This window comes from Podarcis erhardii (genome assembly GCF_964252035.2).
Source record: "Podarcis erhardii genome assembly, chromosome: 8".
NCBI lineage: Eukaryota > Metazoa > Chordata > Lepidosauria > Squamata > Lacertidae > Podarcis > Podarcis erhardii.
In genome coordinates, this window is record NC_138499.1 from 10,884,932 (window position 1) to 10,905,185 (window position 20,254).

General features: G+C 46.4%; 2 protein-coding genes across 2 annotated transcripts in view; one reads left to right on the forward strand and one right to left on the reverse strand.

Moving 5' to 3' along the window:
- Positions 1-20,254, reverse strand: part of TG (thyroglobulin) — a 173,372-nt gene that overhangs the window by 30,924 nt on the left and 122,194 nt on the right. Inside the window, exons 39-40 of the mRNA XM_081874990.1 lie at positions 1,816-1,980; positions 645-812 (exon numbers count right to left, since the gene is read on the reverse strand). Of these exons, the coding sequence (XP_081731116.1) occupies positions 645-812; positions 1,816-1,980 (333 nt within the window). The remainder of the gene's footprint in view (positions 1-644; positions 813-1,815; positions 1,981-20,254) is intronic.
- The window catches only part of SLA (Src like adaptor), a 28,123-nt gene continuing 26,127 nt past the window's right edge, over positions 18,259-20,254 (forward strand). The window contains exon 1 of the mRNA XM_081874729.1: positions 18,259-18,693. The gene's annotated coding sequence lies outside the window, so the exon portion shown is untranslated. The remainder of the gene's footprint in view (positions 18,694-20,254) is intronic.

Genomic DNA, 20,254 nt, shown 5'->3' on the forward strand with positions numbered 1-20,254 from the left:
TGGAAAGAAACCACAGGGATGGCACAGACTGTTTAACACCAGTGCAAGGTTCTCTAGCAACAGAGGATGGGCATCCTCTTCCTCCTCTCTTCTCAGTCAGGCTATCTCCATTCTGGCAACTATAGTTTCACTTCCAACCAGGGCTGCCTTAAGCATATCCTGTGTTGCAAAGATCCCTCCGGAGCCCTGTCCCTTTCCCAGAGTTGTCAACCTTTTTTTAGGGCTGGAGTAGATGGGCAGGGGCTGGAGGGTAGCTCCTCCGGAAGGGAAGAGGCAGAGGCTGGACGCAGCGCCTCCCAGCTCAGCTGACCACTTTGTGCCATGGTGGCAATGGCAGGCAGCACACCGAGCGAGCGGGCTTGTGCCAAGCGAGCGAGGGCGCCACTCCCGCTGAGAGTCAGCACGTTTTTTCCCCTTTTAGCCTTCTGGCGCCCCGCAGAATTCGGCATCTGCAGGCCTAATAAGGGAAAAAACCTAGCCGACGCTCAGCAGGAGCAGCACATGCACCCTCGCTCTCTCAGAGCGCTTGTTCGGTGTTCTCTGGACTCCCTCCTGGCGCCCTCCAGAACTTGGCGCCCTGGCACCCTGTGCCACTAGCCTCTATGGGTAAGACGGGCCTGCTTCCAGCACAGCAGCCTACCTACCTTAATTGCCTTTGCTCTGCTGATCAGCCCATCTTGTTGAGCACTTCCAATCAGCAGGTCCACCTCCGAAGGTCGAGAACGTTGCAGAGCTGCTGCGAGAGGCTCCTGGAGGTAGACACCGTCAACGACTGGGCTCCAGTACTGGAATGGTCCACTTATAGCCAGGAGCTACGATATGAGTAGAGAGGCAGTCAGTGTTGGGGAGAGGAGAGAGGAACAACGTTAAGAACATAGCTGCTGAATCAGGCCAGTGGTCCATCTACTCCAGCATTCTGCTCTCACAGTGGCCAACCCAAAGCCCATGGGAAGCCCACAAGCAGGAACTGAGAGCAATAACTGTCTCCCCACTTGTGAATTCCAGGAACTAGCATTCTGTTGGCAGGTCTTCTTAGGTGAATCCTGCCCAATTTATTTTTTAAATGAACTGCAGGCTGATTCACCAGAGCAACTTAACGCAGGCATAGGCAAACTCTGGCCCTCCAGATGTTTTGAGACTACAATTCCCATCATACCTGACCCCTGGTCCTGTTAGCTAGGGATGATGGGAATTGTAGTTCCAAAACATCTGGAGGACCAGAGTTTGCCTATGCCTTTCTTAACCCATCAATATTCCAGCCATGCTAATGACAGAGGAATGGATTGATCTGTTCGCTTTGCTTGAGCACTTGAATCGTCCCACCTCCAAATCTCTAATTCAGTTCTCCACATTTCCACAGCAAACTGATTTTTTAAAAAAATATTCCCATGAAAATTTGCCAGTGCTTTGGTGTGAATTTGTCCTAATCAACATATCTTTGTAAGCAGTGTTAATCAATATACACTTTTGGGGGGCAAACAATTCTCCCTAGCATTCTGCATTTTCATTAATATGTGCATTTCAAGCACATATTCCACTATTACACATTTGTGTACATTGTTTTATTGGAGGACCGCATGGCAAACAGCCGTGTTTCAGTTCACAAAGTGCTTTGAGAAGTGCAAATTTGGTAGTTTCTCCTTTAAATGTGATTTATATTGTCACCATTTCTTCCTTCCTTGCAAATATTGATTCCCCAGACTAAAGGGTAATAATTACCCACACAAAATGAAATACCAATCTCTGCTACTGTTATGGGGCAGATCTGACCCACACATTTTCAGCTCTGCCAGCAAAACAAGAAAAGAGGCACACCCTGGTTTGTGCATCATTGAGGACTTTGGCAGGCAACTGGCGGAGGCAGGATACAATTTCTTCGCTGCTGGCTGAAGGGCATCCCAGTTCATGAGCCAAAATGGAAGCTTGTGCCCGTGCTTTCTCCTGACTGATGGTTGACGCAGGAGAAAAAGCAGAACCTCCCTGAAAAGAGAAAACAGATGTCCAAGTCAAGGTGGTTGTGGATTAAGTTCTTCCCTGATGCATCTTAAATCCTGGAAAACAAAGAATAATTATTTGAAGCAGTAGGGTGGATGAAGCCACTGATGATTGGGGACAAGGAGTGCTGGCCATTATCCAAAGGTCTCTCAGATCTGTGAGATAACCAGCCTCATATAACCAACATGCTCAAGTCTAATTAATGCATGATGGGGTTAACACAATAGAGTAAGCTGTCCTGAATGGATTAGCTAGTTTACTCCCCCCTCACCTTGGGAGGAAGGAAATCAAGGATACTGTTCCCCTTCAGTCTATCTGAGAAACTCAAAATGTTGCTCCAAGCTCAGATCACATGGCTCCAACCAGCCTCCCTTGAGTTCCTGTACCAGTAATTGAGGAACTTTCACCACGGTCACTTAGCCAAATTTCACTGCCCGTGTTTTCTGACTGCTGCATGGAAAAGCACATGAACCTGACCTTTGAAGAGTTTGTAAGTAAACCATGTTTAACCTACCAAACGTGCAGTCTTTTTCCTATGCTAAGGAAAGAGGGGAACTTTGTAAGGAACTTAGAAGGGCACGTTTCAAAGGCCTAACACCCTATATTTCCATAAAATCGCTGCCAGGCTTTTGTCACCAAAAGTACTTGCCCCAAACTTGGATTTTGGCATGCAGGGAATTCTCCTTTATATACTGTACTTTCCCATGTATAAGATATGGGTTTTGTTTTTTTACTTTAAAATAAGGTTAAAAATCTGGGGACATCTTATACACAGATAGTGCATATGCTCATTTTCTAAATTTGGGCTCCCCAAAAGTAGGGGGCATCTTATACATGGAGGCGTCTTATACACAGAAAAATATGGTACCTATTTTTTCCTTGCCACTAACACCTAGCCATGATAGCTATGCTCGGCCTACATAGCTGGAAACAGCAATGTTTCTTAATTCCGCGTAGCTCTGGGAAGGGAATAGGGGCCTCCTAGCAACTCTCAGCACCTTTAACAAACTGCAGCTCTCAGAATTCTTTGGAGAAGCCATGACTTTATATAGTATACTACTGTTTTATATGTATGGTGGAAGTATGGTCTAAGCGAAATCTACTTCCCTCTGCCTCCCCCCACCCATTCAGGTCCTTATCACTAACATTCAGCTGCATCCTCTCATCAGGAAATTGTCTTGGTGATAGTATGAAGCCACATCTCACTGGGAATTGACAGGCCCCTTTATACTAGTTAATGGGGAGTCAAATATGAGGGTTTCCCTTGCGGAAGTAGTCTCAGATTAGGATATCTCTCAACTGCCCCTAGCAGCTGGTTCGCTTCCCTGCCTCCCTGGATAGCTGAATGACTTCTAAGACTGTGTTTCCAAAGTTCTGGTAGTTTGGGGCACATCCCCCCCCCCGAAAAATGGATCTGGGAACTATCAACTTGGTGTAAGCATGACTCACAGCAGCTTACAACATTTTGAATTAAAATTTTATAAAATAGCAATACAGTGGTACCTCGGGTTAAGAACTTAATTCGTTCTTAACCTGAAACTGTTCTTAACCTGAGGTACCACTTTAGCTAATTGCCGCTGCACAATTTCTGTTCTCATCCAGAAGCAAAGTTCTTAACCCGAGATACTATTACTGGGTTAGCAGAATCTGTAACCTGAAGCATCTGTAACCCGAAGTGCCACTGTATAAGAACAATCCACCAACACGATACGGTTAAAACCAGTTAAAAGAGTTAAAGCCAAAACATAAAAAAGCATTATCTGGAATAAAATGGTTGTTAACAACCAGAGATAAACAACATATTGTATTTTTTAATATTTTGTTTGAAGCCGCCCAGATGGGCGGGGTATAAATAATAAATTATTATTATTATTATTATTATTATTATTATTATTACAAGGGTGGGATGGGGGAGCAGTCAACCACAATTAACTGGACACAGCATTTCATAATCTGGGAGCAGCCATGGAAAAGGCTCCCTCTCGTTTCCCATTTGCATCCACCCTTTGAATGGACACAGAGCCATTGAGTCCTGGTATACGGAGTTATGGGACAAAACTTGAGAGCCACTATGGCGCAGTGGTTAGAATGTTGGGCTAGGACCTGGGAGACCAGAGTTCAAATCCCCACTCAGCCCATGAAGCTCACCTTGGGCCAGTCACTGCTTCTCAGCCTAACCTACCCCACAGGGTTGTTGTGAAGACAAAAATAGGGAGGGGGAAACCACCTGAAGCTGCTTGGAGGAAAATGGTGGTATATAAAATAAACTAATGCAATGCCAGGGGAGGATTAGTGCCTTGAAACTGAGAGAAAGAGCAAGCAAGCAAGAGAACCCTTCTTTTCCTTGGACTACTTGCATCCTTTCTTTCATGGGAGGAAAGAGCATGTTCTGGGACTACAAGAAATGAGCATCCATTGTCAATAATAATAATAATAATAATAATAATAATAATAATAATAATAATAATAATAATAATATGCCCAGGGCACCCACATCATCATCTTCTACTCACTTTTTCCTTAAAGGGAGGCAAAACCTGTGTGATGTGATCCATGAGAGGCAGTCAAGTACAGCATTCATTGTAATGCTAGAGAAGACATGCAAGGGAATGTTTGGTCCAGCCAGTCAAAACTTCCTGTTTCCTCCTGGCTGGAGCATCCTTCCTTCTGCATGTGATAGAAGGTGGGCATGACCTAACCTGTCCAGGTAACGAAAGGACGAGTCACGCAGCACACTTTCCTCTTTTTGACTTCTTCGTTTGACCAGTTTCTAGCTTAGCTACATATTTGTAACTAAGTCTGCCTTCAGGAATCCAACTGTGAACTGATGTGAGTAAACATATTTTACTGACTTTGAATAAGATTGTCGTGTCTTTATTCTTTTAAGAGGAATTCAAGGGATCTTACTAGGAACGTACAATTCAATCTGAGACAGATTGAATTGTATAATAGTGAGAGGCTCACACAAGCCTGCAACCAGCTATCTGCTGTGCATAAAAAAGGGGGAATGTAACTCTGCTACATAAAGGATCTTGCTAGTGCAGGTTAGGAAGGATATTAATAAACAATATATCCTCTGCTGCCACCCTGAACATTCCCACAATACTTACAGAATAGAACCAGCACCTTCTGTTTCTGCTTGCGGTATCCCTCTACATCACCTGTGGCTCTTAATCTGATGCTATTTCTGAATTTACCATCTCACTGGTTCCTGGTCTATGATTTTGGAATCCCTTAGAACCCACTTTCAGCTACACACCTGATCCCTTGTGCCTGTTTTCCCCATGTCTATTGGCTATGAATGGCAGAGCGATACTTTTACACTTAAGACTGATGCTATTTAGCTCCTTACAAAGAGACGTTAACTTGATGTGAAGAAGACAATTGCAGACAGCAAGCTGATAACATCTGATCTATAATACTAAAGAAGATTTAGTAAAAAGGAAAAAAAGTGGTTTCACAAATGACTCATCCTAAGTTTGGAACATTGGTTAACACTCTGAGTTGTCGAAACTTCATACACACAAACACACACACACGCACACACACACACACTACACACAAATAGCAATACATGAAAAAGTCATGTACTGGGATATGGTTGACTTTGCCTGGAAAGTACTGCACTGATGACTCTGCAAAGAATATATATAACTGTACTGTACATAAATTAAGCACGCAGCCATTCATTCTGAAGCACGTAGCAACTATTTCAAATAAAACTTATGTATAATACTGTGGTGTCTTCTGGTTAGATCCCTGTCTTTCAGCATAGGAAACTCAAGAAAACAACACCCTGTTAGCTCCTCTGTGGCATGCTAGAGAATTTGCACAACAGATGACCCTCCTAACCAAATCATGATCCTAGAAGAAAAGGCTAAGGAATCAGCCCTATACAAATCCAAAGCGGAATCTTTAAGGCAAGTTGGGTGGCTCCTTGTACACCTCCCTTCCAGCAACTGTGGCAACCAAGCTGGTGCCAAACGTATTGCTCTGCTTTCCTTTGGACTGCATCAGTGAGGCCAAGGAGGCAGGTCATGTTGCCTGGGCAGCCCAGGACCTCTAGGCACACTGCCCAGGCAAAGTCATCTTGGTGCTTCTAACATGGCAAAAACAATGAAGGAGGCATCAATTGCGAGTTACTGGTTTCTGCAGCCACAGCTGGCACTGTGACTCTCCAGCAGTTTGACTTGGCTCCTGGAGGCACACTCTGGAGACAGACATGCCAACAACAAACATCTCCAGCTCAGCTTCCATTCCAGTGATAAGTACTGATGAAGAAGAGAAGAAGAAGAGTTTGGATTTGATATCCCGCTTTATCACTACCCGAAGCAGTCTCAAAGCGGCTAGCATTCTCCTTTCCCTTCCTCCCCCACAACAAACACTCTGCGAGGTGAGTGGGGCTGAGAGACTTCAGAGAAGTGTGACTGGCCCAAGGTCACCCAGCAGCTGCATGTGGAGGAGCGGGGAATCAAACCCGGTTGACCAGATTACAAGTCCACTGCTCTCAACCACTACACCACAACAGACTGATGACAGACAAGAATCCATTGATACGATCTGTCCGCTAGGCCTAGACTACTGCCATGTGAATTCCTGCCTGTTGTCCCCGTGTCAAGACGTCTGTGCATCCAAAACATCTGGGGTGTGTACACATGTGCATGTTGGGGCATGGGGCTGGAAGGATAGAGGGAAATTATCTTTGTGCTTTCCTATCAGCTGCTACTTTCTCTTTAAGGAGGCCTGATGTTCTCCTTCCTCTCTGTTACATTAGAAGGTTGGGGTGTATGGAGATTTTATAAGATGGTGCCAGCTATGGATGATGGATTTATTGTATTCTGTCCCAGCCTTCATCCAGGTGGTTCCCTCCAGATGTTTTGAACCACAACTCCCTTCAGTGTAGCCAAAACATCTGCAGGGTACTACTTTGGCGAGGGCTGCAGTAGGGAGTTGGTGTAAGAAACTTTCCTCCCCACCCTAACCGCAGGGAGCAAGTCTGCATGTTTCTATAAATAAGGCAACTCATTTCCTTTTCTTCGGATTATGTCTATCATAGGTGTCTGTTATGTACTAAGCTTGGATCCTAGAACAATCAGCAAGTAGAATCCTAGAATGCAACAACTGATTGGCTTGTAGGAAAAGACCAATCAGGCTCCAGGAGGGAAGCAGAATCAGCCAATCAGACGGGACTCATTGTGTAAATAATGTACAATGGTACCGCTGGATGTGAATGGGATCTGTTCCGGAGCCCCGTTCGCATCCTGAAGTGAAAGCAACCCGCATCTGCACGTGCGCAGGTCGCGATTCGCCGCTTCCGTGCATGTGCATGACGGTGACGTCATTTTGAGCATCTGCACATGCGCGAGCTGCGAAACCCGTAAGTAACGTGTTCCATTACTTCTGGGTCGCCGCAGAGTGTAACCTGAAAATGCTCAACCTGCAGAACATTTAACCCAAGGTATGACTGTACAGTACAGTGGTACCTCAGGTTAAGTGCTTAATTCGTTCCGGAGGTCCGTTCTTAACCTGAAACTGTTCTTAAGCTGAAGCACCACTTTGGCTAATGGGGCCTCCTGCTGCTGCCGCGCTGCCGGAGCACGATTTCTGTTCTCATCCTGAAGCAAAGTTCTTAACCCAAGGTACTATTTCTGGGTTAGGGGAGTCTGTAACCTGAAGCGTATGTAGCCTGAAGCGTATGTAACCCGAGGTACCACTGTATATAAAAGCCTGAGGTTTGGGGTGCAATTAAATTGCTGTTTTACAAGCTGCAACAACGAGTATGAAATCACTACAGGACTCTGAGTATATTTCAGTTTCCAAATATAATCAGAAAGAGGCGCTGAGTCAATCCTGCACTCTCACCAGATGTGAAGGACTCCCAGGAGACCACTTACTTTTCTGCTGTCCAAGGATTTTGCCCTTCGACTGTCTGCTTTGTAGGGAAACTATTTTAGGAATCCCGAAAAGAAACAGGGAGCTACCTTGGAACCTGACTCATCTAAAGACAACGGGTGTGATCCAAAGAACATCAGACACACCCAAGATTTAGCCTGCACCTTATTTTACTGCACAGAGGCGGCACTGTATTTTTTGCAAAGCAATGTTTCCTAATAGAACACATTTTTTTGTGCTCCTTTCACTAGTATTTGTGTTTTCACGGGCATTTCCCTCTATTATATGCATTTTTGTGCACTATTTGGCTGGAGACCTACGGTGAGAATTTTAAAGGATGGCTGTGTTTTGGTTCTTGCATTGTTTTGAAGAAAAGTGTGAATTAGGTGTATTTGCCATTAAATGCAAACTGAACAGATTTTTCCCCACCCACACTGGACTACTGTAATGCCCTCTACATGGGGTTGCCCTTGAAGACGGATCTGATAAAAGGTTTGCCTTGGAGGTCATTTTGCTATAAACAAGCATTTGCTTGATCTGGCTAGCTGTAAGTTTGCAATACATTCAGCAGTTTTGAGTGCCTTGCTGGTTTCCGTATTACAGGTCACTTCCCACATGCGAATGTTTTTGATAACTTTTTTTTATATCCAGAAAAGTCTGTGTTCAGCTTTCAAATTTGCTCCAGGCTGCTGCAGTAGCAGCAGCTGAGTTCGCTTAATCCCTCAAAAATAAATAGATCTGTAGGCTTCTATTAAGGGGCTTAATATCCTTCTCTCATTCTTGATGGCGGCAATCTCGCTGGAGGGTTGCAAAAAGAAAAGAAAAAAAGAGCTGCAAAAGCAAACATGCAAAGGGTGTCCTTTTTAAAGAAACATATACTAGCCGCGCTGCTAATCATGTTAGTTCTGCTGAGGACCTCAAGAACAGCCACGTGCGAATGGAAACTGCCTGAAGGGATGTTATCTCCACATAGATGAAGTCTCTCCCACCACAGAACTTTATCTGCTTTGCCTTGAGTTTCATAACTGGAGGGGTCAAAGGATATTTGTCAATGGGCTGGACTCAGCCCTGAGTTGATGACCTACTACCAGGGGTCAGCAAACTTTTTTCTGCAGGGGGCTAGTCCACTGTCCCTCAGAACTTGTGGGGGACCGGACTATATTTTGAAGAAAGAAAAGAACGAATTCCTATGCCCCACAAATAACCCAGAGATGCATTTTAAATAAAAGCACACATTCTACTCATGTAAAAACACCAGGCAGGCCCCACAAATAACCTAGAGATGCATTTTAAATAAAGGGACACAATTCTACTCATGTAAAAACACGCTGATTCCTGGACCACCCGTGGGCTGGATTTAGAAGGCGATTGGGCCAGATCCGGCCCCCAGGCCTTAGTTTGCCTACTCATGTGCTAACCCCTAGAATAGCTATATGCTCGTTTGCTTTTTTAAAAATGCAGTATTCCTGCATTTCACAAGGCACCTGAGAGTTGATAGCACTCAACCAAATGGGCAACATAAGGGAGCATATATAGGTTCACACTTACTGGGTTCACAACTCACTCCACTCATGAGCCCTGTCTATCCCGTTGTTGGACAACAGCATCCATCGGCCATGACAGCTGCAGCCACCAGCTCGCTGGTTTGCATACAAACAGTTCCAGTTTCAATCGCCAACATCTCCAACAACAGCTGCCAGTGTCCCCAGTAACAATTCCATTGTTGCAGCCCATCCATGAGCGTTTAGGTGAATGGCAGGCAAATAATAAAGATTATAATAAACCCCACCTGTGTGAACTAGATTGTCATGGACTGGCTGGATGCTGAGGAGAGGCACCAGCTGGGGAACCCCCAGGGAAGAAGGCTCAGAGCCCAGGGAGTGGTGGTGGGACGACGATGGGTGGTCAGAGGGAGAAGAAGGAGCAGACTGAGGTGTCAGAAGCTGAAGAGGTAACAGGGTTTAGTGAGCAGGAAGAGTCTGTAGCAGAGAGCAGTCCAGAATCAGAGGTAGAAGCGGAGGCTAGAGGTGGGGGTAGAGGCAGAGATGAGGCAGGCTGCTGAAGAAGCCAGGGGCTCTCCCCCTCCTGATGTGATCTGCTCACCTCCCCCTGGTCTCCCAGAACCCAAAGAGGTATGAAGAGGGCGGAGCAAAGGCAAAACCTTTGACAGAGTCTCAGATTGCTTGGGAAGGACCCATAGGAGGAAGAGGCAACTGTGGAAGGCAGGAAACTTCAGTCCTCACAACTGACTCGTTGGGGCAAGATCTACCAAGAAGAGCTGCTGGGCTCGCGAGGCCTGAGCTGTTTTGTTTCTTTGAATAAAGAGCTAACTTCACTGATGCTGTGTGAGTTACTGCAGACGCCTGCCCTGACACCGGAGTGTTTTCACCTGGCTAAAATGTGTCCTTGAACTTTGGCAATGCCTCTTGCTTGTCTGGATGGATGATAGAGATGGATGGATAGATGGGTGGGTTTGCAGTAGAAACAAGCCTACTGCGTAAAGGTAAAGTTTCCATTCCTTGCTCTGCCCATCTTTGCTGCTGCTCTAGCCCACAGCTGGTGCATGGACCTAATCTGACTGCCCAGAAGAATGTGAAAAAGGTTCCCCTGATACGGGGATTGTGCTATACACATATAGATAAATAGATAGATAGATGTAAATGTGTGTGTGTGTGTGTGTGTAAAGGGATCCCTGACCATTAGGTCCAGTTATGGCCGATTCTGGGGTTGCGGCGCTCATCTTGCTTTATTGGCCGAGGGAGCCGGCGTACAGCTTCCAGGTCATGTGGCCAGCATGACTAAGCTGCTTCTGGCGAACCAGAGCAGCGCACGGAAACGCCGTTTACCTTCCTGCTGGAGCAGTACCTATTTATCTACTTGCACTTTGACGTGCTTTCGAACTGCTAGGTTGGCAGGAGCTGGGACTGAGCAACAGGTGCTCACCCTGTCACGGGGATTCAAACCGCCGACCTTCTGATCAGCAAGTCCTAGGCTCTGTGGTTTAACCCACAGCGCCACCCGCATCATATATATATATATATATATATATATATATATATGCAGGTTTTGGTGTCCTCGGGTGTCTTCCCGTGTAAAAGTTGGGGTGTCTAGGCGACGTTTCGACGAGGTCTCACTCGTCATCTTCAGGCTGGTGCTTTCGGCTTCTTGTTACTGGAACAGAGCAGGATCTCAGTGTTTGAGTTCCTATAAATACTGTAGAGGGGGTGTGGTGTATAGCCTCCAATGTTCTGGGCAGAGAGGAAGTTCCCAGGCTAGTGTGCCTTTTCTTCTTTTGTTCCTTAATTACTTGAGAGATATCTTGAGTGATTTCTTGAGTGATATCCTGAGTACCACTTAGGTGGGTCATTAGGTGTGGATTAGTTGTTAAAGTCTTTGTGTCTTGACCTCTTGAACTTTGTGAAGAGTTTTCCTGAGAAGATGGCTGTACTGTACTTAGTTGTGCTCTGGCTTGGCTTCGTGTATAGGGGCGAGCTGTGGTTTTGTGGCTTGTGTCAGCCAGATCTGTGTAGGGATTGCAGGGGGGTGCAGCATCCGGAGGTGCCACCATGGATTGGTGCCACCATGGATTGGTGCCACCATGGATCCGGAGGTGCCACCATGGATTGGCTACTGGATGGTGTCTGTAATTCATCTGTGGAGAGGGTCTGGGTTTGGGTCTGGTGTGGTTGATTGGTGTTGGCGTTCTGTGTGCCTCTGGATCTGGTGTCAGTTTTTGTGGGGAGGGCTAATTTCCAGATGTCTGGCAAGCGGGATGTCTGGCAAGCGGGATTGTTCAACATGAACAAGCGTGACGACACATCCCGCTTGCCAGACATCTGGAAATTAGCCCTCCCCACAAAAACTGACACCAGATCCAGAGGCACACAGAACGCCAACACCAATCAACCACACCAGACCCAAACCCAGACCCTCTCCACAGATGAATTACAGACACCATCCAGTAGCCAATCCATGGTGGCACCTCCGGATGCTGCACCCCCCTGCAATCCCTACACAGATCTGGCTGACACAAGCCACAAAACCACAGCTCGCCCCTATACACGAAGCCAAGCCAGAGCACAACTAAGTACAGTACAGCCATCTTCTCAGGAAAACTCTTCACAAAGTTCAAGAGGTCAAGACACAAAGACTTTAACAACTAATCCACACCTAATGACCCACCTAAGTGGTACTCAGGATATCACTCAAGAAATCACTCAAGATATCTCTCAAGTAATTAAGGAACAAAAGAAGAAAAGGCACACTAGCCTGGGAACTTCCTCTCTGCCCAGAACATTGGAGGCTATACACCACACCCCCTCTACAGTATTTATAGGAACTCAAACACTGAGATCCTGCTCTGTTCCAGTAACAAGAAGCCGAAAGCACCAGCCTGAAGATGACGAGTGAGACCTCGTCGAAACGTCGCCTAGACACCCCAACTTTTACACGGGAAGACACCCGAGGACACCAAAACCTGCATTCCTGTACCCGTGAAAATCTACGAAAGCATATATATGCTTTCGTAGATTTTCACGGGTACAGGAATGCAGGTTTTGGTGTCCTCGGGTGTCTTCCCGTGTAAAACCTGCATATATATATATATATATATACACACACACACACACACACACACACACACAATGCAAAGTACTTCAAACTAGCATGAACATTGGCTGCATCATGCAGGAATCTCCGCAATGCCTCCCTGCTGTGGAGGAGTGCGAATAACCTCCAGTGACTTTTGGAAACCTGCTCGACGTCTGACTCAAACCAAGAGAAAAAGGAACACCCACGTAAATCATGCTCTCTCATTTGGAAAGGAATCGAAAATAAAACCGCCAGTATCATAATGCCATTGCACTAATCTGGGGTGTGACTGCGTTTGGAAGACTGTGTAGGGTTCTGGATGCCTTACCTCAAAAAGAATATTCTGGGGTTCTGAGAGGTTCAGGAAAGGGCCACCAAAATGATCGAGGGGAGGAAAGGTGAGGAAAGGTTGCAGCGTTTGGGGCTTTTAATTTAGAAAAAAAGGTGAGTTAGATGTGACATGATAGAAGTTCATAAAATTATATGTTGCATGGAGTAAGGGGAGAGAGGAAAGTCCCCCCCCCCCCATCTCTCATAGCATTAGAAGTCAAGGAAACCCAATGAAGCTGAATGTTGGAAGATTTGGGACATAGTTAAACTGTGGAACTCACTGCCACAGGAAACAGTGATACTCACCAGCCTGGATGGCTTTAAAAGAAGATTAGACAAGTTCATGGGTGGCAACTAGCCATGATGGCTATGCTTTGCCTCCACAGTCAAGAGCATAAGTAGGCAACCTAAGGCGCGGGGGCTGGATCCGGCCCAATCACCTTCTCAATCTGGCCCGTGGACGGTCCAGGAATCAGTGTGTTTTTACATGAATAGAATGTGTGCTTTTATTTAAAATGCATCTCTGGGTTATTTGTGGGGCCTGCCTGCTGTTTTTACATGAGTAGAATGTGTGCTTTTATTTAAAGAGTATCTCTGGGTTATATGTGCGGCATAGGAATTCGTTCGGGTGTTTTGTTTTGTTTTTTTTCAAAATATAATCCGGCCCCCCACAAGGCCTGAGGGACAGTGGACCTGTTGAAAAGGTTTGCTGACCCATGGTCAAAAGGCAGTAATGATCCTGAATACCAGTTGCTGGAAGCCAGGGGAGAGAAGAGGGCTCTTGTGTTTGGGTCCTGTTGTGGGTTTCACACAGGCATCTGGTTGGCCACTGTGGGAACAGGATGTTGGACTAGATGGGCCATTGGCCTGATCCAGCCGGCATCCTCTTATGCAGGCACCCCCAAGCTCGGCCCTCCAGATGTTTTGGGACTACAATTCCCATCATCCCTGGTCCTATTAGCTGGGGATGATGGGGGTTGTAGTCCCAAAACATCTGGAGGGCCGAGTTTGGGGGATGCCTGCTCTTATGTTATCATGTTTCGAAATTAATTGCTCCAGTGGAGTGAAGCAATTCTGGAGCCTGCCCTCCTCCATGAAGTCTAACTTCAGCAGCAACAGACAGAAGCCCGGCATTTGTGAATTATGCAACTCTGCACACTGCGTTATGAATCAGGGCACTTCGGGAAAATGCTCAAATGCTGAAGTAGCTGCATTAGTAGTGTGTTGCGTATGTAACACACTGTCCTTTCTGCTGCACTTCCGTGTACAGCTGTAGAATCATGTTTCTTCCTTCTCTTACTGCCTTATCATCAAGAGCACAAGCTCTTACTGGGGGGGGGGGGGGGAAGGGGATTTTTCCTCCCTTGCTACATTCCAGAAGAGGTCACGGTAGGTCAGAACCAGAAGAATATCTGTAGCAGAAGGAGATAAACCAAAGAAAGCCTCGATGGTATTTATGTATGTGACTATGTAAAGGTAAAGGGACCCCTGACCATTAGGTCCAGTCGTGGCCGACTCTGGGGTTGCGGCGCTCATCTCGCTTTATTGGCCGAGGGAGCCGGCGTACTGGTTATGTGGCCAGCATGACTAAGCCTCTTCTGGCGAACCAGAGCAGCACACGAAAACACCATTTACCTTCCCGCCGGAGCGGTACCTATTTATCTACTTGCACTTCGACGTGCTTTCGAACTGCTAGGTTGGCAGGGGCAGGGACCGAACAATGGGAGCTCACCCCGTCGTGGGGATTCATGTGACTAGGTACAAAAGGTAAAAAGGTAAAGGACCCCTGGGCAGTTATGTCCAGTCAAAGGCGACTATGGGGTTGCGGCGCTCATCTCGCTTTCAGGCTGAGGGAGCCAGCGTTTGTCCGCAGACAGCTTTCCGGGTCATGTGGCCAGCATGACTAAACCACTTCTGGTGCAACGGAACACCGTGACAGAAGCCAGAACGCATGGAAACATCTTTACCTTCCTGCCACAGTGATACCTATTTATCTACTTGCACTGGTGTTGTTTCAAACTGCTAGGTTGGCAGGAGCTGGGACAGAGCAACAGGAGCTCACCCTGTCGTGGGGATTCGAACTGCCGACCTTCCGATCGGCAAGCTCAAGGGGCTCAGTGGTTTACACCACAGCGCCACCCACTCCCCTGCTGTATGTGACTACAGTGGCAAGGATTCTCTGTGCTCAGAAATAGAAGGAAGAGATAACATCCTCAAAGGAAGAAAGGTTGGTGAAAATATTGGAATACGCAGAGATGGCAAAACTGACGGCACTGATAAAGAGACACAAATTTAGAATCCTTTAAAGAGGACTGGAAACCCTTTCCAGTCTTTAAAAAAAGTTATTTCCCTTATGCGAAGACCACAGCAGGATATGAAATAGCAGAATATATTAAGAAACATGAAGTTAGATAAGACAAAGCCTTAAAACGCAATTGTATGTAATTTGGGTTATAAGCATCAATGTCACTAGTTTTGTTGAATTGGAATATAGCTGTTGAGTAACAAAATGTAACTTTTTATATGGAAAAAGAATAAAATATTATTTTTAAAAAAGAGAAAAAAGAACCTGAAGATTATCTGTAGTAGAAAGAGATAAAACAGATGGCTAAAGCGCCTCTCAGGTGCTTCCAAACTACAATTCCCAACAGAGATGGCCAGTGACAATGCTGGCTTGGGCTGCTGGGAGTTTGATTTGATTTATTGTATGCCTTTGCTGCTTTTAATTCAAAGGAATCCCAAAGCAGCTCACAAACAACAAATAACAATAACGTGATTGAACATTGCAGATACAGCATCGCTAATATAGGACAATTATCACATTGTCAGTGCAACAATTGCAATCTACAAAACACCGTTAGTAACTAGAAAACAAGCTAAGTGTCACAATTACAGCGGAAGCCATATGTTATATGATTAACAAATCAATGCAGTGTTTATAATCTATAAAACAGTGTTAGCAGCATTAACAAGAGAGCAGCTGAAAGATAAACAAAGCAGTCTTCAGACTGTACACACCCCCATGACTCGTAATATCTTTCACTCTATTCAGCTCAATAAAAGGTGTGTGCCCACAGAACATGTGGGTTCTACCGCGCTGTTCTCCGGTACCTCACCAATGCCCCCTGTCTCCCAGCCTCTGCCACACTGTGGCCCAAGCCAACCAAGGACCAGAATACCAGATTCTGCATGATTAAAAACATAATCATGAACCGCCATTTGACCAAGCAATATTTAGAACTGCATCATCCCATAAAAACACTAAAAGACACAATTGCTTTGCAAGCGCCACCTGACAAATTATAATCAGTCCAACACCACCAGATGCCTGGAAGTAGAGGAAGGTCTTAACTTGGTGCTGAGAAGATAGTAATAATGGTGGTGACAGGGGGCTTCCTTAGGCTAGTCACCGACTCTTGACTTCTCCTACCTTACAAGGTTGTTGTGAAGGAAGCGTTACCAGGAGTGTGTCAGAAGCCACTGGGCTAGAACAGAGAACCTCTGGATCTTCACGCAGATTTTGCTATCCAAATGATCATTATACAAAAATTCACTTATCCAAACACAAGGATTACGCACCACAGATTCAGATATCCAAACAGCTGGACCTGCGTGTAGTACTGTAAACAAATAAGCAGCCTTAAACAAGCCTCACTTTCTATGTCTTGATGGCCCATGGCAGCTTTTTCACCAGAAATCATGTTGAGAAGGAAGGGAAGAGATCAGACAAATAAGAGAACATTTTTGCAAAGTTTCAGAGGGTTTTCCAGGGGTTTTTTGTGGTCATTTGGGGGTTAAAATGCTGTGCTCAGAAACACATTAGAAACTTCCCCATAGGAATCAATGCAAAAGGTTGACTCATTATGTGAATGCTTGCCTAACATACGATTTCCTGAAAACTCATTGTGTTTGTATCAAAAGGTCCCTGGGTACCATACTACTGAATTCCAGCTTGCCTCCATTTGTGCCAGTAACCAATTGGTGTCCTCTGATTTTTGTAAGATCCAATAAAAAACGTTTCCAGGTCAGTCTTACTCTTTCCCTGAGCAATAATCTGCACTGACTGGTGTCTGTCTAGCTGCTAGACACAACTCTTATGTGAACAAGTCAGCAACGGGGGTCCCGTGGCCCTTCAGATGTTGGGGCCCACAACCCCTACTGCCCCTGATTCTTGGCCATGCTAGCTGGGGCTTGTGGACTCAATCAACATCTGGAGAGCCAGGGGGTTCCACATCCCGGTTCATCACATATCCAGTTCCCGGCACCACAATTTAAGAAGAATATGGACAGGCTGGAACATCTGCAGAGGAGAGTGGCCAAGTTGGTCAAGGGTCTGGAAACCAAGCCTGATTTGAAACGATTGAGGGAGTTTAGCCTGGAAAAGAGGAGACTGAGAGGAGATATCCATCTTCAAATATCTTAAGAGTTGTCATATGGAAGATGGAGCAAGCTTGTTTTCTCCTACTCTGGAGGGTAGGACCTGAACCAATGCATTCAAGTTGCAAGGAAAGAGGTTCTGACTAAACACCAGGAAGGACTTTATGATGGTAAGATGGTGGAAGGGACTCTTCCAATGAGTTGTTGACTCTCCTTCCTTGGAGGTTTTAAAGCAGAAGCTGGATGACCACTTGTCATAAATCGTATCGCATCATAAAACCTTTATTGGCATCACATACATCTTCCAAAACAAATCAATACAGAATTACCACTTCCCCAGTGGCACAAAACATTTGCTTAAAGAAAGGAGGCAGAGCAGTCTATCGTCACATCTCTTGGTCTCCAGGGAGATCAGGCGCCTGCAGTGTATTTCAACAACAAGAAACCAAATAGAGATATTTAGCCACTAACTTGGTGAGCTCCTGATCATTCCCCAGTAATAGAAAATGTATGACCTCTGATTGGTTTCCATTTAGGGATACAGAGTTGATCTAGAAATTGCTGGAGGAGATCAGCATATACTTTACAATTGAAAACCATATGTGTAAGGGTTTCCAGCAGGTGGTCTTCACATGGGCAAGTTCTTTCTCCTTCCACCTTGCCAGAGAACCTTCCACTTGTCATAAATCCTTTAGTTGAGATTCCTGCACTGCAGGGAGTTGTTTCCCAAACTTGGGTCTCCAGCTGTTGTTGGACTACAACTCCCATCATCCCAAGCTAGCAGGACCAGTGGTCAGAGATGATGGGATTTTTAGTCTAGCAACAACTGGAGACCCAAGTTTGGGAAATTCCAGACTAGGGGATCCTCAAGGTTCCTTTCCAGCTCTACAATTCTATGATCCCTGACACCGAAGCTTGCTTTTCTGCATGCCCACAATGCCAGTTTTCTGGGCTGAGCACAGCTGAGTATCATGATGCAACATGCCATTCTGGGCTCCGGGGAGGAAGGAAGGCCTGCAGCAAGCTATAAATACATAAATGGCACAAGCGAGCCACAGGCACTGGAAACCTGTAGTGCACAAAGGCTTCGTATGCACAGGGGGACCCCTTCCTTTGCTTTTCGTACAGCCACAGCCACCGCTTGCACCGCCGCAGGCCCCCCCCAAAAAAATTTGACATGAAAACAGCTTGTCGGGAAAGGAGAGCAAAAGTGCCCCAGACCACCTCCCAGCCCAGCTAGCAACTAGCAACAGGAACTTATCTCGTGCAATACGCGGAGCCCTTCCTTATTTCTCACAGAGGAAGTATGCGCCTTGTTTAGCAAGAACGGGGCTGCATGATAGGCTGCCGAGCTCTCCAAAAGCCTCACTTCGCTCGGCTGTGTGCATCAGAACTGAACCTGCTTTCCCCTCTGGCATTTTCCAAGCGACATGGAAGCCAGGCGCCGCTGGTGAAAGGAAGAGGCAAAGGAAGAGGGCTAGGGCACTATGCTTGGCATCTAAACGCAAGGTAAGCTCTGCTGGAATCCAGGGTCGGGTTAGCCCCTTGCCGCACAGAAACGTTGAGCGTTCTTCCACAACCCAAGGAAGCTGTGGCGGTTCTGCTTGAGAAAAGGTTGTGGGGGTTTATCAGTTCTTTAGGTTGGTGCAAGGAAGAAGCTCCTCAACGAGGCCAAAACAGGATAGCAGGAAACCACACCTCTGTATTCACCAATTCCAGTGAAAGCAGTGTATGAGGTAGGAGCTAAACCTGCCCCAATGCCTCACACGCTTTCCTGCACAGCCTGGCTCATAGGGAGCTGCTGTATATGGAATAAGACCTTTGGTCCTTGTAGCTCAGTATTGTCTACACTGATTGGCAGCTGCTCTCCGGCAGGGGGACATCCTGAGCCTCAGATGGAGATGCTGGAGAAAGAAACTGGGACCTTCCGCACAAAAGGCAGAGATGTTCTGGCACCAAGCTACCTCCCTTCCCTCACCCGTCACATACAGCAGTGTCCCCCAAACTGGGGTCTACAATTGTTTTGGGGCTACAATGCCCATCACCCCAACCACTGGTCCTGCTAGTTAGGGATGATGGGAGTTGTAGTCCAAAAACAGCTGGAGACCCCAGTTTGGGGGGACACTGTATTGGGGCTGGGGTGAAAGAAAAGGACAGCTGCATCTGTCAGGGCCTAAATTCCCTACAGGGGGCCCTGTGGCTCCCACGCTCTCTCTGAGCATCCAAGCAGTGTGAACAGGAAATAAATGGGGGAGCATTCTCCAATTGCCTTGCCCTGTTGACCTTCTGGGTGACTCTCTGCCCAGACCCTGCTTCTTTTAGATTTGGAGGGGGAAAGACAAGATAAACTACTTCTTTGCACAATGGAATTTACAGGATGTAATAATAGTAATAATCTTTTATTTATATCCTGCCCTCCCCAGCCGAAGCCGGGCTCAGAGCAGCAAACAACAATAAAAGTAACACAGAATTCTAAAATCAATTCATTTTAAAATCAATTCAAAATCTAATTAATGGTAACCATTGGGCTAGAGTTCTATGAGGATTACCAAAAGGACTGTGCCTTGGCCAAAGGCCTGGTGCAACAGCTCTGTTTTGCAGGCCCTGCGGAAAGATGTCAAGTCCCGCAGGGCCCTAGTCTCTTGTGACAGAGCGTTCCACCAGATCGGGGACACAGCCGAAAAAGCCCTGGCTCTGGTTGAGGCCAGCCTAACCTCCCTGTGGCCCAGGACTTCCTAGACATTTTTGTTTGAAGGCCGTAAGGTCCTCCGTGGGACATACCAGGAGAGACGGTCCCATAGGTATGAGGGTCCTAGGCCGTATAGGGCTTTAAAGGTTAAAACCAGCAATGGACTCTGGTTTGGCAGGCTTTACAGGAGCATAAGGCTATAGCCAAGGTGACCAACCCTCGTTCCTGTGCTCTGCCTCCTCTGTCAGAGGCAGTGATGCTTCTGAATAGCAGAATACCACTGGAGGGGAGACGGCTGCTGTGCTTTGCGATCTGTGTGCAGGATTCCTTTGTGCATCTGGTTGGCCTCTGTGAGAACAGAATGCTGGAGGGCTTGGACCC